Source organism: Mauremys reevesii, linkage group 3 (genome assembly GCF_016161935.1).
Source record: "Mauremys reevesii isolate NIE-2019 linkage group 3, ASM1616193v1, whole genome shotgun sequence".
NCBI lineage: Eukaryota > Metazoa > Chordata > Testudines > Geoemydidae > Mauremys > Mauremys reevesii.
The window spans coordinates 201,293,681-201,320,026 of record NC_052625.1 but is presented as its reverse complement, the minus strand read 5'-3'; the positions used below and the strand labels follow the sequence as shown (position 1 = coordinate 201,320,026).

At 40.8% G+C, this 26,346-nt stretch overlaps 1 protein-coding gene across 4 annotated transcripts in view; it reads right to left on the bottom strand.

Annotated features, from left to right (window-relative positions):
- Positions 1-26,346, bottom strand: part of KIF13B (kinesin family member 13B) — a 200,953-nt gene that overhangs the window by 66,258 nt on the left and 108,349 nt on the right. For all 4 annotated transcript variants that reach the window (XM_039530153.1, XM_039530150.1, XM_039530151.1 and 1 more), the window contains 10 exons: positions 25,516-25,626; positions 19,520-19,654; positions 16,629-16,759; positions 15,439-15,525; positions 13,565-13,755; positions 12,577-12,787; positions 10,586-10,748; positions 6,006-6,152; positions 5,046-5,195; positions 4,331-4,459 (listed from right to left, as the gene is read on the bottom strand). In XM_039530153.1, coding sequence (XP_039386087.1) covers positions 4,331-4,459; positions 5,046-5,195; positions 6,006-6,152; positions 10,586-10,748; positions 12,577-12,787; positions 13,565-13,755; positions 15,439-15,525; positions 16,629-16,759; positions 19,520-19,654; positions 25,516-25,626 — 1,455 coding nt within the window. The remainder of the gene's footprint in view (positions 1-4,330; positions 4,460-5,045; positions 5,196-6,005; positions 6,153-10,585; positions 10,749-12,576; positions 12,788-13,564; positions 13,756-15,438; positions 15,526-16,628; positions 16,760-19,519; positions 19,655-25,515; positions 25,627-26,346) is intronic.

Genomic DNA, 26,346 nt, shown 5'->3' with positions numbered 1-26,346 from the left:
CTGGACAGCAATTCGGCAGAAATTCGGCAGCAGATCCTTCGCTCCGAGAGGGACTGAGGGACCCACCGCAAGTGCCGCCCCAATAGCGTCCGGAGTGCCACCCCTTGGTATTGGCTGCCCCAAGCACCTGCTTCTTTAGCTGGTGCCTGGAGCCGGCCCTGGTGCTGGCGGTGCTGCCATACCCCCTCGCCTGAAATGGTTTCCATTATATACATGGTTTACAGTGTGGTTCAATGGCTCTCAGCCCCCCTACAATACAAATTGTTCCAGCACAACTGCTTGTAGGATGCTAGGAACAGCATAAAGTGAAAAGCCATGCCCACCCAAGAACTCATATACTCATAGGACTGGAAGGGACCGCCAGAGGTCATCTAGTCCACTCCCCTGCACTCAAGGCAGGACTAAGTAGTATCTAGACCAGTGGTTCCCAAACTTTAACAACCTGCAAACCCCTTTCACTAAAATGTCAAGTCTCGTGAACCTCTTCCTAAAAATAAATATTTTCAGGGATTTTCTCCCTTACCTCAGCATAAATTATAAAAGCAGTGAACTTGGAAATATAAAATTTGTTTGTATGACATGCTTATTGCACACTATTTATTATCACCATTACAGTATTTTTATTACATTATGAAAATGGCAACACTCTTCCAAGATCTCACTTTTGTAGCTTGCATCACTTTTGATTAAGCTGTTACAAGACAAGGCTCCTATCAGAGGCGTTAGTAGAAAAAAGCAACGCGGGGCAAAGCCCCTCTGCACCCCGGGGCCTGGGGGGCACTGCCGGAAAAGTGAGGGGGCCCGCGGGGGCGGCTGGAAAAAAAAGAGAGGGACCCGCGGGGGCAGCACGTGACCCTCATCTCCCCCCTGTACTGGCGCCTCTGGCTCCTATGTTTCATCAAGGAGTATCAAATGTGAAACAGCATGAAGGTATTTAAGAAGCCAACTCAAAGAGTTCCTCCTACACAAGCATTCAGGTCTTGAGCAGTCCAGGCAAACAATGAACGTTACAACAAAGCTTAAACTACTTCTTCATAATAATTTAAAAACAACACTAGCAGCCTATTTAATATTAAAACAGCATAAAATATCCACCTCCTTTTCTATTTTGTATTAGGAGTTTTGAAGTTGAAATCTCCTCAGTGTGATAGAGATGCTTGCTTTGATCTGCTTAGCTCTTGGAAGTCCCCAAGGATCCGTGCTGCTGGCCCCGTGCTGTTCAGAGTCCCTATGGACAGCCCTGTCCGCCATTAGGGAATTTTTTCCCCCCGAGAACCCCCATAACGTTTTGTGAACCCCAGTTTGGGAACCACTGATCTAGACCATCCCTGTCAGGTGTTTGTCTAACCTGCCCTTAAAAATCTCTAATGACAGATTCCACAACTTCCCTAGGCAATTTATTCCAGTGCTTAACTACTCTGACAGCTAGGAAGTTTTTCCTAATGTTCAGCCTAAACCGCCCTTGCTGCAATTTAAGACCATTGCTTCTTGACCTATCATCAGAGGTTAAGGAGAACAATTTTCCCCCTTCCTCCTTGTAACAACCTTTTATGTACTTGAAAATTGTTATGTCGTCCCCTCTCAGTCTTCTCTTCTCCAGATTAAACAAACCCATTTTTTTCTCATCTTTCCTCATAGGTCATAATTTCTAGATACAATACTCCAGTTGAGGCCTAATCAGTGTGAGGTAGAGCGGAACAATTACTTGTTAATATACCCCAGAATGAGGTTTGTTTTTTTGCAATAGTGTTACACTGTTGACTCATATTTAGCTTGTGATCTACTATGAGCCCCAGATCCCTTTCTGCAGTACTCTTTCCTAGGCAGTTATTTTCCATTTTGTAGGTGTGCACTGATTGTTCTTTCCTAAGTGGAGTACTTTGCATTTGTCCTTGTTGAATTTCATCCTATTTACTTCAGACCATTTCTCCAGTTTGTCCAGATCATTTTGAATTATAATCCTATCGTCCAAAGCACTTGCAATCCCCTCCCATCTTGGTACTGTCCGCAAACTTTATAAGTGTACTCTCTATGCCATTATCTAAATCATTGATGAAGATATTGAACAAAACAAAACTGATCTCTGTGGGACCCCACTTGTTAGGCACTTCCAGCATGACTGTGAACCACTGATAACTACTCTCTGGGAAGGCTTTTCCAACCAGTTATGCACTCACCTTATAGTAGCCCCATCTAGGTTGTATTTTACTAGTTTGTTTATGAGAAGGTCATGTGAGACAGCATCAAAAGCCTTACTAAAGTTAAGATATACCACATCTACCGCTTCCCCCCTATCCACAAGGCTTATTACCCTGTCAAAGAAAGCTATCAAGTTGGTTTGATTGTTCTTGACAAATCCATGTTGACTATTACTTATCACCTTATTATCCTCCGGGTATTTGCAAATTGATTGCTTAATTATTTGCTCCCTTGTCTTTCCGGGTACTGACGTTAAGCTGACAGGTCCGTAATTCCCGGGTTGTCCTTATTCCCCTTTTTAGAGATGGGCACTATATTTACCCTTTTCTAGTCCTCTGGAATCTCCCCATCATCCATGACTTTTCAAAGATAATCGCTAATGGCTCAAATACCACACTCAGTCAGCTCCTTAAGTATTCTAAGATGGATTTCATCCCATCCTGGTGATTTGAAGATATCTAACTTTATGTTAGATATTCAACTGCTACTAACCTTCTTGGTGAAAACTGAAACAAAAAAGTCATTTAACACTTCTGCCATTTCCACATTTTCTGTTATTGTTTTCCCCCCTTCACTACGTAATGGGCCTACTCTGTCCTTGGTCTTCCTCTTGCTTGTAATGTATTTATAGAATGTTTTCTTGTTACCCTTTATGTCTCTAGCTAATTTAGTCTCATTTTGTGCCTTAGACTTTCTAATTTTGTCCCTACAAACTTATGTTATTTGTTTATATTCATTCTTTATAATTTGACCTAGTTTCTACTTTTTGTAGGGTTCCTTTTTTAGTTTCAGATCATTGAAGATCTCCTGGTTAAGCCAGGGTGGTCTCTTGCCATACTTTCTTTTTTTCCTACGCAGTGGGAGAGTTTGCTCTCGTGCCCTTAGTAATGTCTCTCTGAAAAACTGCCACCTCTCTTGAAGTGTTTTGCATGTTTTACCAAGGCCCAGTGGAACCTTAACTTCAAATTCATATTCTGTTCTAAATGTACAATCCATTATTTTAAACAGGTTGTAATATTTTGCAAAGTAAGTTTCCCTTTTTACTAGTAGAACTAAGTTCAACTGAATTAGGATTTTCTAGATAATTAATAATAATAATTGGAGATATACCAATCTCCTAGAACTGGAAGGGACCTCGAAAGATCATTGAGTCCAGCCCCCTGCCTTCACTAGCAGGACCAAGTACTGATTTTTGCCCCAGATCCCTAAGTGGCCCCCTCAAGGATTGAACTCATAACCCTGGGTTTAGCAGGCCAATGCTCAAACCACTGAGCTATCCCTCCCCCCTATATAATTGTAGCTTCCTAATTTCTGGATCATGTAATCTGCGTGTATCATGACATGCTAGTGGCCACCAGTGCCTTTCATTTGCACAGACACCATTTAGAGCTGCTGCATACTCAGCTCCCTCTTCTGGCATCCACCATGCTTTCCCTCCTGTCCCACCTCGACCACGCACAAGAGAACAGGTCCCCCCACCCTCCCCACCTTTCCCATATATATATGCAAGAGACCAGGGTTATTTGACTCAAAATCTTTTTTCAGTTGAATATAAGAGTAAGACTACACATTTGGTTTTATTAGGGCTCCAAATAAGGCTGATAAAAATGTTTGAGGGTAAATCTTTGTTTTTTTGTTTTTATTTTTAATAAATGCCACAGGGACCAGAAAAATGCCATTATGGGACCAAAGGATCACAAGATCAGTCTTCTTGCATTATTTCCACCATTCCGAAAATGGAATTCTTTGAGAAGAGACAAGACAGAGATATTTCAGGGCCAATTATGAACCCCAGGGCATTAAGCAAGCTCATGAAAAATACAACCAGCGTACTAGACTGCACACATCACTGAGCATTCATAGCTATTTGTTTTCTTTAAATCTTGAAACACCAAGATTCTTTCAAATAAGCTGCATAAACTGAACAATTCACAAGGAAGGATAATGATAGTATAACTGAACATAGGTGGTAAACAAAAGGATATACAGTGTAATTTATCACCAACATGGAAGCTAATGCACCACAAACATTTAATCACGTTTTTTACACTTGGGTAGTAACAGAAAGGAAGAAGTTGGCTCAATATTGAGGATGACACAATAGCTTTTATTGAATGCATCTAGAACTCACCATGCAAACTAGCTTGTTCTCCTGTGTGTCGTTCTCTCTTGAACAGTCTGTGCTATCATCACCTCCTACAATTCTCTCCCCAATCGCTCCACTCACTCGCACCACTTCGACATGAAGACGACCTGACACCTAATGAAAAAGGGTGGGTGGGAAAGATTATCAGGTGCCGCCAGACAATGGTTTCTAACCTTTTCAGGTAGCCATGTTAGTGCACTGCTATGTTATAAGCATACCTAATCTGTCATCATGGGACCTCTTCCTCCCTTCTCCACTCCCCTTCTATTGTTTTGTCCCATTCACTTATCTTGTTTTAGACTGCAAGCTCTTTGGGGAAAGGACAGCCTTCCTATGGGCTTGTACAGAACCTACCACAGTGGAGCCTCAATCCCAATTGGGACCTCTGAGCATTACCATTAGCAAGGCATTACTTTGGCTGTACCCAGTTGCCTCACATTCATTTATGCTCTACCTGGAACTGGAGCTTACATGACTTCATATCCATCATTATTATGAGACTGGAGTCTGTAGCTGCCCAAGTAACACACAGGTGCATCATTAAGATACCAGAGGAAGAAGGTAAAGGACTAGCCACTCGATCCTGAAATATCATTAGCAGCATGTGCCAGTGGCTGGGGAACACCTTTCGTGCAATACTGAAAAGCCCTAATGACTTCCATTAAACAGCTAAAAAGTATGATGTATAGGAATGACAAACCTCTCCCTTCTGATTGATGATAGGGACAGCATATTGCAGCTTCACATCATAAAACAAGGACTCAAGAAAAACATTGGCCACTCCGATGAGACTATGGTTTTCTTGTTCATCATAGAATGGATCAGCTCGCTTGAAGTAAGACCTAGTTAACTTGAATCAAATTCAAAATAATGTAAAAACTAAGTTTATAATAGAATGTCATTTTCACAGCACCGATGAACTGGTGAGGCGTCACAGGTTTTTGTTCTCTTCTTCTAGAGTGTCTGACATAGGCAAGAAATGAAAATTGATCAGAGTGGTCCGAACAACCATGGTAACTATCAGGGCAAGTCTACAGTACAAATCTGTAGCAGTGCTGCTGTACTACTTCTGGTGACGACACTAAGAGAGAGAGCTCTCCTATAGATTTAATCATTCCACCTCCACGAAAAGCAGTAGCTATGTGCTCACCAACATAGTGCTTCTACACTGGTGCATAGGGTTGGTTTAACTATCTCGTTCAGGGGTGTGGATTAGTCACACCTCTGAGCAATGTAGTTATATCAAAGTAATTTTGTAGCGTAGACCAGGGCTTACAGTAAGATAAATTTGGGGCCTATCTTCAGCCAGGTTATATTAACCATTTTAAATTCACACCATTCAAAAAGTTGACCAGGAGCACAACCCTTGTTCTCTCGACTTAGTTTCTCTCCTCGTAATCCTATTCCTTCTAGGATCCACTGTCAAACCACAAGAGGAAAGAAATATGAAAGTGATAAGATACAGCCAGTTAATGAAATATTAAAGAACAGAGTCTCTGTTCAATATTAGAAATAAACAAGGTTTCAAGATAACTGGCATCTTTTTGCCAACCCTCCCCTCACCCAATAGTTTCCCATCCTTTTTTTTAAAAAAAAACAACATAACAGGCACTTAATTTTATCACCACATTACTGGTCTCTCTCCCCCATTCTTACTTACTGGGTCATCCTCCTCGCGCTTCTGCCACTCTTGATAAAGATCCCTCATATCTATCAGCCGGTTTTCCAATTTCTCCAGTGACCAGATCTGTTTGCCTTTCCCTTTCCTTCTCACCTGAACAGCAGGCTCACTGAGAACTGCACCTCGCTGCAGAAACAAAACAATTAGAGAAGGCGACCTGAGTAAGGAATCCATGTCATGACAACTGAAACACAGTTAAACAGAAAGTAACTTTTTGATTAAAAAACCCCTCTTGTTTAAGCAGACAAATTTGAAGTAGTAGAATCCAAGTCCAACTGTCAACATAGCATGGCCATGTCCTATTAAACGGTCACATTTTATCCCAGTAACAATGGCAGAGATTTCATAGATCCCTTCTTTTACAAAAAAGCGTTTCAAGGATGAATATTTAAGTATTTCATAAAGAGCCTCAAATGAAAGAAGCTGTAAATTCAAAGTAAGATTATTTCCACCAACAGTGTCCAAACGCATGCAGTTGCTTAATCATTTCCTTCCTTTTATTTATTTCCTTATAACTTTTTATTAAGGCAAAATTACAATAAAATGTTTAACATAGAATCATAAAAATGTAGGGCTGAAAGGTCCCTTGAGAAGTCATTAAGTCCTGCCACCTGTCCTGAGGCAGGACCAAGCAAACCTACACCATCCCTAATAGGTATTTTAACCCAGAGGTTCTCAAAATGAGGAGAGGACCCTGGGTGCGTGAGAGAGAGAGTGTGCGTGTGTAATGAGAGAGAAGCTTTGGGGCGGGGGAAAACGAACAAAAAAACGTACTGTGCACATTTTACCCACAGCAATGAATTGCTAGCAAAGCTGATTCCTCCAGACACATCAGGTCCTCAGATGGCGCTGTGCATTTTGATGGATCTGTTAAACTTTCACAGCATTATACAAAGTCGTTGCCATCTGTACGTTAATCCGTTTGCTACAACGTGGTGTGCACATTTAATTGTAAGTTTTTAATTGTAAGCAATCACAGTTTTGCTTTTGCTCTTATTACAATGGATCGTTGTCTCTGTTCGAATCAATGCCCGCCTTACTGTTTTTAATAGGTAGTGAGAGTTGCATGTTGATTTCTTTTGTAATGTATATGTACTTGTGTGGTGGGAGGGAGAGAGTAAACTATTACAGACACAAAGAAGTGGGGCGTGATCAAATACGCTTCAGAACCACTGTTCTAACCTGTTCTTAAAAACCTCCAATGACGGGGATTCCACAACCTCACTTGGAAGCCTATTCCAGAACTTAACTACCCTTATGGTTTGTAAGTTTTTTGTCATATCTAACCTATATCTCCTTTGTTGCAGATTAAGCCTATTACTTCTTGTCCTACCTTCAGGGGACATGGAAAACTGATCATAGTTCTCTTTATAGCAGCCCTTAACATATCTGAAGACTCATCAGGTCTGCCTCCTCCCACCATCTTCTTTTCTCAAGACTAAACATGACTAGTTTTTTTTTTTTTTAAACCTTTCCTCACAGGTTTTCTAAACCTTTTATCATTTTGTTGCTCTCCTTTGAACTCTCTCTCCAATTTGTCCATATCTTTGCTAAAGTGTGGCACTCGAACTGGACACAGCACTCCAGCTGAGCCTTACCAGTGTCGAGCAGAGCAGGACAATTGCCTGCTGGATCTTACAAACAACACTCCTGCTAATACAACCCAGAATAATACTAGCCTTTTTTGAAACTGCACCACACTATTGACTCATATTCAATTTGTGACCCACTATAACCCTCCAATCCTTACCACATAGCCAGTTATTCCCCATTTTGTAGATGTGCATTTGATTTTTCCTTTGTAAGTGAAAACTTTGCACTTGTCTTTATTGAATTTCATCTTGTTTCAGACCAATTCTTCAACTTGTGACAGTCATGTTCAATTCTAATCCTGTCCTCCAAAAGTGCTTGTAAACCCTTCCAGCTTGCAAATTTTATAAGCATACTTTTTACATTATCCAAGCCATTGATGAAAATATTGACTAGTACTGGACCTAGGAATGGCTCCGGTGAGACCTCACTAGATAAAAATTCTCCCAGTTTGACAACACACCATTGAAAAATAATCTGAGCACGGGCTTCAGACAGTTGTGGTCCCGCCCTATAGGAACTTCATCTAGACCATAATTCCCGAGTTTGCTTATGAGACTTTCATGTGGGACTGTCTCAAAAGCCTTACTCAAATCAAGATATATCACATCTGTTGCTTCCCCGCTATCCACTAGGCAAATAACACTGTCAAAGAAGGAAATTAGGTTGGTTTGGCATAATTTGTTCTTGACAAATCCATGTTAGCTATTCCTTATAACACTATTATCCTTTAGGTGCTTACAAACTGTTTAATGATTTGTTAAGGTCCAGGTATCAAAGTTAGGTTGATAATTTCCCAGGGTCCTCTTTGTTCCACTTTTCATAGATAGATATTACATTTGCCCTTCTCCAGTCCTTTGGGACCTCACTGTTCCATCCATTCTTGAAGATCACTGCTAACAGTTCTGAGATTGCTTCAGCTAGCTCCTTAAGTACCCTAGAATAAATTTCACCAGGCATTGCCAACTTGGCTACACCTAGCTTATCTAAACATTCTTTAACCTGTTCTTTCCCTATTTTGGTTTATGTTCCTTCCCCCCTTGTTGTTAATATTACTTGGGTTGAGTATCTGGCCACCATTAACCTTTTTAGTGAAAACTGAAGCAAACCGCACATTAAACACCTCAACCTTCCTGATCATAGAATATCAGGGTTGGAAGGGAGGTCATCTAGTCTAACCCCCAGCTCAAAGCAGGATCAATCGGTTATTAGCTCAGTCAGTTATTAGCTCTCCTTCTTCACTAAGTAGGGAACCGACATTTTCATAGCGTCTCTCTTGCTCTTAATGTACTTATAAAGCCTCTTCTTATTGCCTTTTATGTCCCCTGCAACATGCAACTCAATTTGTGCCTTACCCTCTCTCCTTTTGTTCCTACATGCTTGTGCTATTCTTTTCTAATATATCTACATTACTTCTTCATTATTACATCTAAATAATTAGTGAGGATGGGGCTATTGTTTTCTACTACAGCGTACGTTTTTTATTCAGGATCAGGTTAGTATTCAAAGAACCTGGCTAAAGATTATGGCTTGCTGGCTGGGAAGCTGTCCTCCTCTGAGTTTGCTAAGAAGAGTAAGCACATTTTTCAATACCATGCTCTTTTCGGTGCTTCTCTTGTGTACATGCTTGGTGTAAAAATTCTACCATTACAAGGACAGTCCATATTTTATTATACCACAGTTCCCTGGGAGGAGAGGTCACATTTTTCCAATAATGTGCAATACAAAGTCTAGCTGCTAACAATAAAAAAGAAATTAAAGTATCAGAGGGGTAGCCGTGTTAGTCTGGATCTGTAAAAGCAACAAAGAATCCTGTGGCACCTTATAGACTAACAGACGTTTTGCAGCATGAGCTTTCGTGGGTGAATACCCACTTCTTCGGATGCAAGTCACTTGCATCCGAAGAAGTGGGTATTCACCCACGAAAGCTCATGCTGCAAAACGTCTGTTAGTCTATAAGGTGCCAAAGAAATTAAAGTTTCCTTTGTATTTTTAAGCCTATTGAAAGATTATTTTTATAGACAAAGGACAGCCCCCATACTCACCTGCAGCAGGAAGGGGCAGAGCGGAGCAGCCCGGCTGGGGCCGGGCTGCTCCGCTTCCGCTGCTGCCAGTGAGTGCAGGGGGGATCCCTTCCCCCAATCCCCCTCGCGACACGGCTGGGGCTGAGGCAAAGGAAGCAGAGCGGACTGCTCCCGGCCCCCAGCTAATCCCCAGGGCCACTCTGGGACTGCGGGGCCCCCAAAAGTACCACCCCACAGCTCCTGCCTCCCAGATCCTGGGGGGGAGCCCCTGACCGCCCCCGCGACCCTCTGCCCCTTATCCAACCCCTCGGCCCTGGCCTGGCCCGGTACCCTTAACACACTGCTCAGAGCAGTGTGTTAGAGCTTTACCGCATTGTATGCAAACCTGCGTAATATTGGGTTGCGTTATATCGGGGTAGAGATGTATAAATTGAAATTTTAAATGATACCTTTGGATTTCCTGGCTTTTGTCATCTTATGTGAAATGTAACCGCACAATAAAGCTCTTTCATGAACAGCCACAAAAAGGAAATGTTACTTTTATGGCCATTATATCAGGTGATCACAACGTAAAGGGATTAACATGGAGGGACTCCCCTATTACTGGCAGTTGGGTCAAATGACCATGGTTAGCAGGCAAACTTAAGAGCATGTTTCATTGTTTTTAAGAACTGATCCTTGGTGTTTTTAAACTCTGGCAACATTGCTGTAGAAACAGATGTTAAACTTGCACCACATCACATTTCCATAAACTGGCATATTTCCATACTTTCATGTTATCAGATACAATAAACACGCCACATGCTCTTCCAACATCACCATTCCCAAGTGTGAACATGTTGGCAAATTATCTGGATCATTAGAGCCATTGGATCACAGTGTGAAGTGCTCCACCAGGCAACCCTTTATTGAACAATGGTTAAGCTCAGTGAGCTGCTGCCTCACCTTTCTGTTAGCATTAAGGCTTGAAGCTGGGATCTGCAGAGTGACCTTATACTCCGTGCTCTTGTCCAATTCCTCTGAGATGAAACTGGCTTCTCTCACATACAAATTAGCTTTAAAAATTTGCTCTCTCAGCTTCCTCAGGCTGTGGTTCAACATTTCTTCTCTTTTAAAGGAGTGGGGGAAAAAAAAAAAAAAGAGGACAATCAATAAATTGTTTTAGTGAGGAAACTTTTAACTAGATTTGCAGTAGAACACAAAGGACCATCTGGCTGATCACTACCATGTAGGTAGTGTATTCATAGGAATCAATATCCAAAGAAACGGATTTAAAAATAGAAAGATTAGTTAAACACTAACTTGGTCTTTTTGAAAAAAAGATATTTGAAATTTATATGAATTTAGTGAATACAAAAGTTGCCAGGCTGCCAAGTCTAGAGACCCTGTATCCATAGAACAGGCAGCATCTGTGTGAGCTATTCCACACCTTTCCCACCCTGAAGTGGAAGAACTGCGTTAAGATGAAAGGATAATTCAGTCTCCATGATCCAGTCAACATTTGTTCTCTGAGAAGAGTGCAACAATTAGTGCCTACTGTGATACAGAAAACTCTTCACATGGATATATGCTGACACCAAAGTCCTTCTACACAAGCCACCAAAATATTATGAGATGGTCACAACTGATCTGGGCTGGATTTGAACCTGTGGCCTAGAGATGAAATGCTCCCTCCTTCATTACAATACTTATTTTTCAAAAACCATTTCTTTGGCAGTTTAAGTTAACAGTGAATTATTGTTTTTTTGGGTTGTGCCTGTGTGTGTGTTTTAATTACTACTATATTCAGTGTCTTCCGCCTCAGTGTCTGCTTTAGGCAAAGCACCACTTTCACCATAAGGCTGCTGTTACTGTCAGAAACACTGTCATCGATTCTGTTATAACAGGAGGCAGAAGTCCTGAGCACCTTCACTCTAATTTTCTAGGAACGGGCAGGAGGATCCCCCTCATGGACCTAAAATGAATTACTAGAGCCAGCGACCAACTCTTGCAAGGACTGTGGGATAATCCTCCCTTCATCTAGTGCTATTCCACTCTCTACCCTAGGACTGCTCAGGTCAGATATTTGAACATGAGTGGAAGAAATGCAGTGGCTGTAAGGGTAGGTTTGCAGCCTCTGAAAGGAGTTGCTTCCAGGGTGGACGATCTTGGGATAACTGTTGCTATAGCAGGGATGGTCAAACCATGGCTCGCAAGCCACATATGGCTCTTTTACAGTTAAAGTGATGCTCACAGAGTTCCCCATGGTCCCCCCAATTTCCACCTACCAGACTGTGGAGGAGGAGCTCAGGGATTCTGCGAGAGCTCGGGACTTCAACCCCACAGGAAGTGCCTGTCAGGGCTCGGGGCTTCAGCTGCAAAGACTCAAGCCCAGGCACGCACCTCCGGCAGAGCAGAAGCCCCGATATCCCCCTCCCCCAAGGGACAGAAGCCTCTAGCCCCACCACCCCGCTGCAGGGTTGAAGCCCTGAGCCCCAGCCGGCATGACCCAGAACTCAAGTTTCTGAAGATTATCCTATGCGGCTCAGAAGGTCAATACGTTTGGCCAACCCTGGGCTATAGTTTAGAGAGGAGTCCATAAACTTCCCCCATCTCCTATTCTTCACTTAAAATTAAAATGGATGAGCCATTTGAGAATACACTGTAGGTAGCATTCCCAGATAACTAGATAAGGTGACAAAATAGTTCTTGTCCACTTTTATTTTCAAGGACTTATTGGAACAAACTGCGTGGTCTGATAATCCTTACACTGACATTTCCTCTTGGCTGATGGTATCCCCACAACATTGTTGCTTCTCTGCAGGGCTCTTCTGGGGAGCCAAGGACATATGTTGTAGTCAAATGTATCTTAAATCTATAAGAGACTTCACTGGCATTAGAGGACCTCAAGCCTGACCACCACTGCTTGAGAAATGCTGTATGTTCTCATCACCCACCTCTCTTCTGCCCACTGGCGTATGCGCTGCTGAGCACTGGGCGAGTGAGAGGAGAACTTGTCCATGCTGCGGAAGTGTTGTTTCTCTGGAGACAGCCGCCTTCGCAACTGCTCTAGTTCGTGCTCATACATTAATCTCTGCCGCTCCAGTGCGGATTGCTTCTCCTCTTCGTACTGCTGTTCCACGCTCTGCAAGATTGACTGCATCGGGTCTAAACAGGTGTTGAAAATAAAGAAGCTAGTAGTGAAATGTTTGGACACTCACTGTGTGCAGAGCTATTAGGGGGAAGCAGTGATCCAGTGAACAGGGCACAGAGTTTGGGACTAAGGGGACCTGGACTGTATTCCTGGCTCTGCCGTGAATTTATCACATGATCTTGAACAAGTTACTACTTTTCTATGGCTCAGTCCTCATCAATAAAACAGGGATACTGCTAGTTCTCCACCTTTGTAAAGCTCTCCGCTCAATGGATAAAGTATACTCTAAAGGTGAAAAATAACTAGAAGAGATGGACTATTATATTTTGTCAAAGTATAATAAACCAAGTGTTTTGTTCTATGGTTTAGCATTAGAAATCAGAGAGGGATAGGTAGGTGACCTAATGGAAGTTAGAGATGGACACGGTCAGGTTGAATCAATTCCCCTCACCTTTGCAAAGTGGGACACCTTTGGCAGCTATATTAGGCTACTGAAACCAAAAAACTTGACTTCAAAGTCAGTTGCAGGATCAGACAGTACTCAGCTCTGCTCAAATACCTCAGTGTTAGACCATGATATCCCCAAAGTTCTAGTTCTGGGGCTTGCCTGAACAGAAACTGTGAATTCTAACAAGTTTTGTAGTTTTTTTTCCCCTTCAAGGGCAAAGTGACTAACAGAAGAAAGTGTATTCAGTAGGAAGCTATAAAGGAAAATGATTCCTGGGTTACAAGGTACTCAGGATGTAATCCTATTCCCTGCTTGTATTCTTAATATATCTGCTGCCTCTTACCATTGCCACTGAGTGCCTTCATGATAACTTCCATTTGGGCATATTCATAGCTGAAGTTCATTTCACTGGACACTTCACTGGAACTGTCTCCATCTATATCTAGCTGCTCGACACTGTTGCTGCACCCCATAGAATTGTCTTGCTCTTCATCCTCATGCTCTACTTTCTTTTTCTTTTTTGGCAAACTCAATCTTTAAAAAAAGAGGGGGGAAAGCAATGTCTAACAAACATACATTTTTATCCCCTGCCTCAGTAATAAAAGTGTTGCTTTTACAAGATTCTTAAAATGAAGGCGAGTCCCCACAATCCATAGATTTTCCTTTTAAAATATTGTGTGGATGAAGGTGGTGCCTTCCTCAGTAGAGTCAAAATAAAGGTTTCAAAGCACCCTAACCGGGACCACTACATCACACTGGAAGTGCAACAGCCCCTCTCTCCTCTCCTTCAGATACAGCCATTTATACCAGATGGACACCTATCTATTCAAAGATTCTAAAGCCAGAAGCGACCATTGTGATCATCTACACTGACCTCCTATATAACACAGGCCAGAGAATTTACCCCAAATAATTCCAAGAGCACATATTTTTAAAAAAATCCATGTTACACCTTTCTCTGCTAGACTGATGAGCCCATATTAAATATTTGTTCCCTATGTAAATACTTATAGACTGTAATCAAGTCACTCCTTAACCTCGTCTTTCTTAGCTAAATAGACCGAGCTCCTTGAGTCTATAACTATATAAGGCATGTTTTTCCAATCCTTTAATTATTCTCATGGCTCTTCTCTGAACCCTCTCCAATTTATCAACATCCTTCTTGAAGTGTGGGCACTAGAACTGGATACAGTATTCCAGCAGCAGTTTCACCAGTGCCATATATAGAAGCAATATAATCTCTCTACTCCTGCTCAAGATTTCCTTGTTTATGTATGCAGGATCACATTAGCTCTTTTGGCCACAGTGTCAAACTGGGAGCCTGCGTTCTCTGATAATCCACTGATTATCTATGGCCCTGGGCACCTCTGACAGCATTGAAAAATACAGATATAATTTACAACCCCATCAATTTCATTAACCAGCAAACTGTCTGGTGACACTGAAGTTATCTCCCTCTTCTTCCCCTTTCACAAGCCTCCCCCTTTCCAAAAGGGAAGGAGAATAACTAGGTTTTACAGCATGCCCTACAGGTCAAAAGAGTTGGGCCATTTCAGACCAAGGGTGGAGAGCGAGTTACGAAGATGAGAGGCCCTTCCCAGAGAACACCTGCCAGCAATCATCACTTTTCTTTTTTCAAACAGAGGGAACTCCATTCTGAGTGTCTTCAATGACCAGAACTGCAGCAGTATGCCACAAAGCATGGTGCTCTTTTGGGTAGGTATGTCCCATGTCACTTAGAAAATGATAAGTCAAAGTCAATCACTTTAAACTCCATCCAGAAACCAAGAGGCAGACACTGCAGATCGTCATATGCTCACGAGACATACTGTTTGCCAAGGATGCTTCAGAATTCCACACCAACCTCAGCTTTAAGAAAAATGTAAACTGTAGCCCCAAATACAGTGCACTGTAATAATCTAATCTGGAGATGACAAAGGTGCTAATGACGGTAGCATGGGCCACAACCTCCTTGAAATACATAAATTAAAATCATCCTCAGCACAATACAACCAAGCCAAGACTGTGCACAGCGGCTATGACACTGGTCATTCAAAAACATCCTCTAGACAGCATTGCCTCTACAAACCCATCGAACGGGCAGCAGATGGTCCATCTGCATCTTGAGAGCTCGGGTAGAGGCCCATAATTATTCTTTGTGCTTGAAGCTAAAGCAAAACTGGCTCAAGTTCATAACTGAATTAAGACCTTTTATACCTGAAGAAGTGGTTGTTTCCCCACAGTATTCTGTCTCCATGGTGTAGCTGTGTAGGACCCACAACAGCAGAACCATTTACAAATGTTCTGTGAGAAGAAAAAGAAAAGCTAATACAAATACATCCAGATAGGTTTTATTTTTTGTGGAGAGAGAATAGTTTGTTTCATTCTCTCAATTAGTTTGGGGGAGGAAAGCAGGTTTGAGGATTACAAATTAATATGCAAGTATGTTTCCTGTAACTTGGCACTGTTTCACCAATCCCTGACCTGATTTAAATTCTCATTTAAGCTCCATAATATTTAGTATTTTTTAACACAGACTGTACTTGAAGAGCATTATTGAAAACAAATCTATTGGGCCTAAAAAAATGTACGGCTTTGAATATAGCCTATTGGAAGCAAACAGCTATTTTTACATTGTTTAGAAATACAGGGAGAATAAAGGTACACCACGTAAAGAAAATGTTGGAGAACTTGGCTATATGTATGGTTTACTGGAGACATCATCAACTCCAGTGTTATGGTTCATACGGGCAAAAACTGTACTTTTATACTGCTGATTTCTAAAATAGTCCACACTCCTAGGCCTGCACATACTGAACCTTGAGAAAGTACAGGAATTTCATGCCCATTACGTATTCATCACCAAATTATATGGAACATCAAGCTTTTGTTAGAGATCCCAAAAGTGCATGGCATTTTGTGGTTCGTTAGAACATAACATTTACTTTCCAAGCACCATTACTTAATCGGATAACATAGCAAGTGCTTCAATAACATTTTACATATGAACAGTGTTTACAGAAGATTAGTTTAAATCTTGATACTCACAGCTAAATTTAGACAAGTGCAAATAAGTTAGCACATGTTTGCTGAAACTATAATTTACTTCTGTATCATCGTTAAGAAAAAAGACACACATACCCCAGATATTCTGTTTGAAATCTAATCCAGAAAGACCCAGAACTGGAAGAGCAAGGATACTATACATTAGGAATGCGGTGCACTGACAGAGCTGTTCATGGGGAACACAGCAAGCTAATTAAAATCTAAACAGAAGCCAAGTAGTATTTTATCTTGAGATTAAGTGAAAAAGCTTATTTAGAAATCATCTTTATGCACCATTCACTCTAATATATTTACTAAAATTAAAGTTATGGAACTGACTTTACAATATTTTATAACATTACCTAGTATTTTTCTGAGGTGTTAGCATAACCTGTCCTTCTGATGTTATTTCTATAATACAGTGTTCAGGAAGAATTCCCATTCCACATAATTGGATATCTTGGGAGTCATCTGACCCTATTAATGTGTGCTCCTGTGGAAGAATCAAATTCAGATGTTAGCCACAGGTAGCAGAAATTTCCCTCTGATTACTCTATAGTGCGTGCACACCTCACACTCTTACATCCTACCTTTTGGACATGCCCACTCCCTTAATTATTGAAGTTTTGAAAGCTACTTAGTAATTTTTAAAAAAGGGGAAGGAGACATAACTAGAAACAGAGAAATGGAATTGAACTGATTTATAAGTGACATTAACAACAACAAATTTTAGATTGAACTAGACCTTCATGTCAAAGAGTGAACAAGGCCCACACTCTGGAATCCTTTAGCGACTGAGAAGTACTATGCTGAGCTACATCTACACTACACTACACACCAGCAGTAGCGTGTAGCTACATGCCGCAGTGGAAAGCAAGCTGCATCCACACTTCAGTGTGTAGCTACAGTTGCCTGGGAAAGGCTCTGGCAGTGGAGAGGCAGACAGGAATGGCTAAGCCTTTCCTTGCTGCCTCCCCCGCCAGAGTTTTTTTCTGCGGCAGGGAAATGCTCCAGCAATAGGGAGCTGGGAGAGCCCTGCCCCGCTACCAGAGTCTTCCCCTACTTACTTACTTACCTCCACCCTTCAGATGTTTCTTTACTTGCCTAAGCCATGCCTCACCAGCTACAACATTACTTATATCCCTGCTAGGGCACCTACACGGATGTGTACTCTACACTGCAAGCATCTTTTGGCAGCGGGTAGATGTACCTTCAATGTAAAGAAGTGACAGTAGCAATGGTAAGAGGCTAACAAGGGACTACTAGTTAAGAACAGATAATGGTAGCATACAGACCACTTATAGTATGCCGCAAGTCTACATGTGGAATACCCAGAACAATTGGGCACAACTTCTCTTTACACCCTAGAATAGAGCTCTCCATCAACCAAAGGGAGCTCTACATCAGTGATTCTCAAACTTTTGTACTGGTGACCCCTTTCACATAACAAGCCTCTGAGTGCGACCCCCCCTTATACATTAAAAACACTTTTTTATATATTTAACACCATTATAAATGCTGGAGAAAAGCAGGGTTTGGGGTGGAGGCTGACAGCTCGTGACCCTCCCACATAATAACCTAACGACCTCCTGAGGGGTCTCGACCCCCAGTTTGAGTACCCCTGCTCCAGACAGTGCTACCCAGCTCTTGCAGAGCTCAAATGGCTCAACACAAAAGAGGTCGAAGATGACTGCTAGTCGGACAAAAGGGAGTTGGCTCTGAGATTTGGTGGATTCAAATTCTGATCATCTTCAGGAAATTCTGCAAAAACTTTCCTCTTTGAAAAAGCCTTTTCTCCACAAGAATGACACAAAACAGAAACCTCATTCTACTCAGAAATCCGAAATTACCCAAAAAGAAAGTCTGAAACAAATCAATCCGAAATAAAAAAAAAAAAATCTAAAAAAATCTAAAAAATAACTCAAACACAAACCGTAGCCCAGGCTGAGATTTTTACCCCAAAATGGGAGGAGTCGAGCATTACATGGCTTCTAAATTTGATTTTTAGTGACTGTAACAGTAATGAGAAGCAAAATACAACTCTAGGATAGATAGTTCTGGTTCTATCTGAAAGGGAATTGCAAGGACATTGAGTATTATTTTTACTAGTTTCCCTATCCTACACCACATAACAATGAGCGCATTTTGCACATGGACTGAGGTCATCCTTCTGAATGTGCTTTGTCACTAATGTATTCTTGTTATGTATTCACATTAAGCAACAAAGAAATCACCACAGTCTCAATAGCTGTCAGAGTTGAGGCTGACTTAGCAGTATGAATCAGAATCCAGACTCCTACATACAAGGTGCCTGGAAATGCTTTGACTCCTCTCCAAAAATCCTGAATCAGCTCTTTTGTTGTTTATTAAGGGTTATAAGGGGCAGTAATGAATAAGGGTTTTTTCTTTTGTTTTAATTCTTTGGGTAGCGGTTTGCTCTGTGATATACAATGACTGATCTAAAAAGAAGATAAGATTCATCTCCTAAGAGAGGCAGCACAAAACCACTTTTAGCCCAAATGCTAATCATGTGGCTGCCTCAAGACAAATTACTGTATTCCCCTTCAGTGGGAGGGAAATCATTAACAAGCAACAATGTGAGAACTTTGGCACTTGAACTTAATATTAAATTGCTGTTCTACTCTGAAAAGTGACTTAAATGGAATCTATGCTGCAGTTTTGTCACTCTGCCTCCAGATCAAACCTGCTTAATTCACAAACTAGCCCAGAATCCAAGACTTAAGCTGGGTTCATTCTTTTGTACCCATCACCAATAATATGGAATTCTACAATCGGAAGTTGCATGTCAACAGAACCCAGCTCTCTCCTCAGAGCCATATTGATTCTGCAGTGGTAACAGAAGTAAAAACTCATTTTAGAAGTCAGTAGATATAACTGTGAACATACATGGAAAAGCAAATTGATTTAGTAAGATACCTCATTTTTGCATAATCACTTTTCTGAGTAAAGCTACACAAAGACAGCTGTAAAGGCCAGACAACTGCTTGTAAAAGGGAAAATTTCCAAAGATACAAAATGCTACTAAGGCACATTTACACTGCTTTCTGGTTCTCTGTAACAGTAAAGATGACCTGCAATTAAAAAAAAAGCTGTATTTGTGCCATTTTTGCTAACCACTGGACACTAAACAATGCCTCTGTAGTCTGTTTCTCATAAAGAACTCTCTACCCCAATGCATTTTCACAGGGTTAAATGATCCACTTAAACATGCTGAAACAAAGTGTTATTTCACCTTTAAGTAGTAGACCAGAAGTTCATTGAGAGCAGGATCTGCATTCAAATTAACGAGGAAGCACTTGTTATCCCCAACTTTGATTCCAGAAGACTGAAGAGATATGCCAAGACTTTCCAGTTGTTTCTGCCGCTCCTGTAAGAGAAACCTCCAAAATATTAATGTTTAAGATGTTTAAGAAACAGATACATTACATTACACATTACTACCTGCTAAGAAATCAAACCAACATAATAGGCAGCAATTTATTAGATTAAACAAGGTATCCAGGAAACTAATTTTGATGGGCCTCTTGCCATTGCATGTTGGAACCCTATAGTCTCAGAGGGTTACAACTTGTTAGCGAAAGACGAGTATAGTTGTGAGGATCACACTGTAGATCTGCCTGGGCTTCAATATAGCCTCCTTGAAATAGTGATAGTGTTTCCCATTCTTAGCTAGGAGGCAACAAATTCAGGCAAATCCTTGCCAAGTCAAACTCTGTTCATCTTTGTCCCATAGAAACTGAACACCAAAAAATTTGAAATTCTATTTAAGTAATGCAGGAAAGATTTCCTGCTAAACAAAAACAGTAGCATTTAAGATGGTATATCAATCTCATCAATTGACTTCTTAGAGTGCAACAACAAAGCAGTACTTTATTAAAAGTGTACATCTTTTACAGGGAAATGTTAAAAGTTTTTCTCCCAGTATTCCTCTCTTCACCCAAACATTTTTGGCTTTGTAGTGGACAGATATCTTTCTATCTTGCCATCCTTTCCTAAAAGAATGGCCACAGTTTGCTTAATACCATCACCTAGCTCAGAAATTTAACAGAAAACTGAGGATCGGGTGAGGGTCCATCATCTACTAAAGCTAGGATTGCAAAGGAGAGAAATCCCCACCACTGTAATACAAATAATTTCCCAGAGTTGTCTCACAATGCTCATAAAAACATAAGTACAGACATACTGGGTCAGACCAAAGGTCCATCTAGCCCAGTATCCTGTCTTCCAACAATGGCCAATGCCAGGTGCCCCAGCTAATTATCAAGTGATCCATCCCCTGTCGCCCATTCTCAGCTTCTGGCAAACTGAAGCTAGGGACACCATCCCTGCCCATCCTAGGTAAATAGCTATTGATGGACCTATCCTTCGTGAACTTATCTAGTTCTTTTTAGAACTGTTATAGTCTTGCCTCATGTGAGCAAAAGAAGTAATCCCCCTACCTTTTTTTTCTTTTTTTAAGCAGAGGGGCAATTGAGAAATAGAAGGGTTAAGTAACTTGTACAAGAAGTCCACGGCAGAACCATGATTAAAATCACGATTTCCTCACTCAGTTCCATTCTATAAACTCAAGGCTGTTGTTCTCTATAACCTATTGGTAGACACAGGACCTATAGGCCAAAGAAAGGGTTGATTCCTGGTCTGAATCATGCAAGAGTTTCTTTAAAAAAATATGAGAGCCAGAGTTTCTGTATTATGCAAAAAAAATTAAGTGCATAGGCCCAGGGAAAAAATTAAACTAAAATCTTCAATAGTATAACAAACAATCATAGAATCATAGGACCAGAAGGGACCTCATGAAGTCATCTAGTCTAGTCCCCAGCACTCAGGGCTGGACTAAGTATTATCTAGATCATCCCTGTCAGGTTTTTGTCTAACCTGCCCTTAAAAATCTCTAATGACAGATTCCACAACCTCCTTAGGCAATTTATTCCAGTGCTTAACTATCCTGACAGTTAGGAAGTTTTTCCTAATGTCCAGCCTAAACCGTCCTTGCTGCAATTTAAGCCCATTGCTTCTTGTCCATTCCTCAGAGGTTAAGGAGAACAATTTTTCTCCCTCCTCCTTGTAACAACCTTTTATGTACTTGAAAATTGTTACGTCCCCTCTCAGTCTTTTCTTCTCCAGACTAAACAAATCCAATTTTTTCAATCTTCCCTCATAGGTCATGCTTTCTATACCTTTAATAAATTTTGTTGCTCTTATCTGGAATTTCTCCAATTTGTCCTCATCTTTTCTGAAATGTGGCACCCAGAACTAAACATAATACTCCAGTTGAGGCCTAATCAGTGCATAAGAATTACTTCTTGTGTCCTGCTTACAATACTCCTGTTAATACATCCCAGAATGATGTTTTTGGGGTTTTTTTTTTGCATCAGTGTTACACTGTTGACTCATAGTTAGTTTATGATCCACTATGAGCCCCAGATCCCTTTCCACAGTACTCCTTCCTAATCAGTCATTTCTCATTTTGTAGGTGTGCAACTGATTGTTCCTTCTTAAGGAGTACTTTGTCTTTGTTAAATTTCATCCTGTTTACTTCAGACCATTACTCCAGTTTGTCCAGATCATTTTGAGTATTAATCCTATCCTCCAAAGCACTTGCAACCCCACCCAGGTTGGTATTGTCCGCAAATTGTCCGCAAAAAAAGCTTTCTTTGATAGGATAACGAGTCTTGTGGATAAGGGAGAAGCAGTAGATGTGGTATACCTAGACTTTAGTAAGGCATTTGATACGGTCTCACATGATATTCTTATCGATAAACTAGGCAAATACAATTTAGATGGGGCTACTATAAGTTCGGTGCATAACTGGCTGGATAACCGTACTCAGAGAGTAGTTATTAATGGTTCCCAATCCTGCTGGAAAGGTATAACAAGTGGGGTTCTGCAAGGGTCTGTTTTGGGACCAGCTCTGTTCAATATCTTCATCAACGACTTAGATATTGGCATAGAAAGTACGCTTAAGTTTGCAGATGATACCAAACTGAGAGGGATTGCAAATGCTTTGGAGGACAGGGTCACAATTCAAAATGATCTGGACAAATTGGAGAAATGGTCTGAGGTAAACAGGATTAAGTTTAACAAAGACAAATGCAAAGTGCTCCACTTAGGAAGGAAAAATCAGTTTCACACATACAAAATGGGAAGAGACTGTCTAGGAAGGAGTACAGCAGAAAGGGATCTAGGGGTTATAATGGACCACAATCTAAATATGAGTCAACAGTGTGATGCTGTTGCAAAAAAAAAAAAAAAAAAAAGCAAACATGATTCTGGGATGCATTAACAGGTGTGTTGGGAGCAAGACACGAGAAGTCACTTTTCCGCTCTACTCTGCACTGGTTAGGCCTCAACTGGAGTATTGTGTCCAGTTCTGGGCACTGCATTTCAAGAAAGATGTGGAGAAACTGGAGAGGGTCCAGAGAAGAGCAACAAGAATGATTAAAGGTCTTGAGAACATGACCTGTGAAGCAAGGCTGAAAGAACTGGGTTTGTTTAGTTTGGAAAAGAGAAGACTGAGAGGGGACATGATAGCAGTTTTCAGGTATCTAAAAGGGTGTCATCAGGAGAAAACTTGTTCACCTTAGCCTCTAAGGATAGAACAAGAAGCAGTGGGGTTAAACTGCAGCAAGGGAGGTTTAGGTTGGACATTAGGAAAAAGTTCCTAACTGTCAGGGTGGTTAAACACTGGAATAAATTGCCTAGGGAGGTTGTGGAATCTCCATCTCTGGAGATATTTAAGAGTAGGTTAGATAAATGTCTATCAGGGATGGTCTAGACAGTATTTGGTCCTGCCATGAGGGCAGGGGACTGGACTCTACCTCTCAAGGTCCCTTCCAGTCCTAGAATCTATGGAAAACTTTATACGTGTACTTTCTGTGCTATTTTCTAAATCATTGATGAAGATGTTGAACAGAACCGGATTCAGAACTGATCCCTGCGGGACCCCACTTGATCACAGAATATTAGGGGTGGAAAGGACCTCAGGAGGTCATCTAGTCCAACCCCCTGCTCAAAGCAGGACCAATCCCCAGATTTTTACCCCAGTTCCCCAAATGGCCCCCTCAAGGATTGAACTCACAACCCTGGGTTTAGTAGGCCAATGCTCAAACCACTGAGCTATCCCTCCCCCCAAAGAGAAGGGATATGCCCTTCCAGCTTGATTGTGAACCACTGATAACTACTCTCCTGGGAATGGCTTTCCAACTAGTTATGCACCTTGTAGTAGCTTCATCTAGGTTGCATTTACCTAGTTTGTTTATGAGAAGTCATGTGAGACAGTATCAAAAGCCTTGCTAAAGTCAAGATATACCTCATCTACCACTACCCCGCTATCAACAAAGCTTGTTACTCTGTCAAGGAAAGATATTATGTTGGTTTGACACAATTTGTTATTGATAAATCCATGCTGTTACTTATCTTATTATCTTCTAGGTGTTCACAAATTGATTGCTTAATTATTGCTCCATTTTTGTGGGTACTGAGATTAAGCTGACTAGTCTGTAATTCCCGGGTTGTCCTTATTCCTCTTTTTATAGATGTACACTATATTTGCCCTTTTCCAGTCCTCTGGAATCTCTCCAATCTTCCATGACTTTTCAAAGATAATTGCTAATGTCTCAGATATCTCCTCAGTCAGGTCCTTGAATATTCTAAGATATTACATCAGAATCTGGTGACTTGCAGACATCTAACTTGTCTAAGTAATTTTTATAACTTGTGCTTTTCCTATTGTACGCTTCTAAAATTTTGAGAGAATGGACATTTATTTAGTTCCCCGTAATGCTTTGATAACTTTTTTTCCTCATCACCACAGCTCGCTGCTTTTCTTTTCAACCCTGCGCTTTTGTATCTGATATTGGGCATTTTAAATATTTCCTTCCCTCATGCTCCTGGGAAGGACAAGGTGGATTCTTGAAAGTTCCATTGTATTGAATCATCTCTGTTCTTGGAGATGTACATTTATATTATTAATGCTTCCTAGTGTGAAAGAAATATTACGGTATGTGAAGATGTAAAGTTTGTATTAAATAACCTGATAAGCTAACACTTTATTTCTAATAAAAAATGAGACAGACAAAAAACCTCACACCATTTTACAAAAGAATTTCAGCAGTTGAAAACATGGTTTTACCATAAGACAGCATTAGGAAAAAAACAAAACCTTAAGACTTTACAGTTAAAAGACTTGATGCAGCAAAAGCGAAAGTATTCATCTTTAGCAAACCAAGATAGTCAGTAAAAGGTTTGATATGGAAGTGAGGTTTTGCACATTTACATTTTTCCCCACTTTAAAATGCAGGTTGGACATAAGCCACAAGACCAAAAATAAATCACTCCACTTGACACAGCTTAACAATTAAACCTTTTAAACTTAGCATTGCACAAGCACTAGTTCTTATTCTTTCACTGCCAACATTTCACTTTTTTTTCCAGAAACTATGATAAGGCTCTTGAAGATCTCAGCTCTGTAAACATGTTATAACAGGTCAAGAATTTAGGAGCAGAAAGAAAAAAAGGTAAATAACATTTCTTTCAAGAGGTCTGAGGCTAACCTTGTTTCTGATCACGTCAACCACAACAGCACTTTTGTACCACAGGGTTATATTTTCTCACTATTTAATATGCTATCTACATGAGCTTTCAATAGGTTTTTCAGTGCAAGTGCTTACATCAACACTTGTTTGGTAAGGATGGGAAGTGTCGTGGTGAACTGCACAAACTTTCAACTTTATTGTTTGCTGTTATGTGCCGAATGCTCTAAACATCAGGGATAAGAGCAGTATTGAGCATACAGGGGGATTTTGAAGTTACAAAAAGGAAAAAAGACAAGTACAATTATTTTTTAATATTCTGAATGCTCCTTAACTTTGTTTTTGAGATATTCAGCACATAACCCTGTATTTAATGCAGTCGCACTCTATCTTTAATCACAGTCAACGATTTCACTGTCTGAAAGGTATAAAAACCCTCTAATCCTCTACATCCACAGAATTTTTCAACGCAATCTCTCAATTTACATAGAGTCTGAAGGTTTATTATGTCCCCAGAGCAGTAATCTGTGATGTAACCTGCTATCCCAGGAATTAAGCAGAAGCCCTTTAAAAGGGCAATGAATTTGACCTACTTACCCATAAACGTGAAGGGCTAACAACTATTACGAAGAGATAAACAAAGGAACTAAGTAATAAGACTTTCTTCCTAATTGTCAAAATCAAAGAAAATGCAAACCTGTGCTATCTCCTCTGTTTTTCTTAATTTCTCTTCCCAGGTGACAGTCATTTCCTGGATCAATTTCTCAGATTCCTCCAACCGATCCTTTAGTTCTGGTGATTTCATCGCCTGTAAATGCAAAAACAAGACACTGAATTCCTTGATATTAGAGCCTAGATTATCCCTATTGATTAGACATCAATTTGACAGGTCAATAAAGGAAACTTAACCCACACTCCTACCGCAGAAAGAATTCATCTCCCTCGATTAACCAAATCACTTATCACCACCACTTCTCTCATGTACTGCTAGTTCCAAATACAAACCCTCAAAAGAGAGAGTTTATCTGTCCTAATGTAAATCAATTACAATAAGTCTTTCCATTGCCATGAAGAGATCAACCATATACTAAACCCATTTTGTTGCCATGTTCAATTCTGAAGCCTCACTGGTTGGTATCTAAAAAAATCAGAGAGACTGTCAGAAATGCTGGGGTTGGCCTGCCATCACTTTCTCAATGATTTTCCCCACAAAAGGGCAGTTAGGGTCCCAATGATTATTAACATGGTCATTATTGCGGAGATTTGTTTTTGCATGGTCCGGGGTTCGGCTCCTAAGAGATCACTTTTCTCCACATGGATCACTCAGACAGCTGAAACTGCTGTTTGTATATTGCAAAGCTGCAGGCAGGGTGATCCTAACTTAATGCTTAACACTGGAATTCTATCCCGTTGTCAATTCATCAAGTTTGTTGGCCTTCATGACCGAATCAGAGCCTCATGCTTATTCAAGGAGGCAAGTGGATGGATATTTTTCCCATGAGATTGGTATGGGGCTGATGTTTCTGTA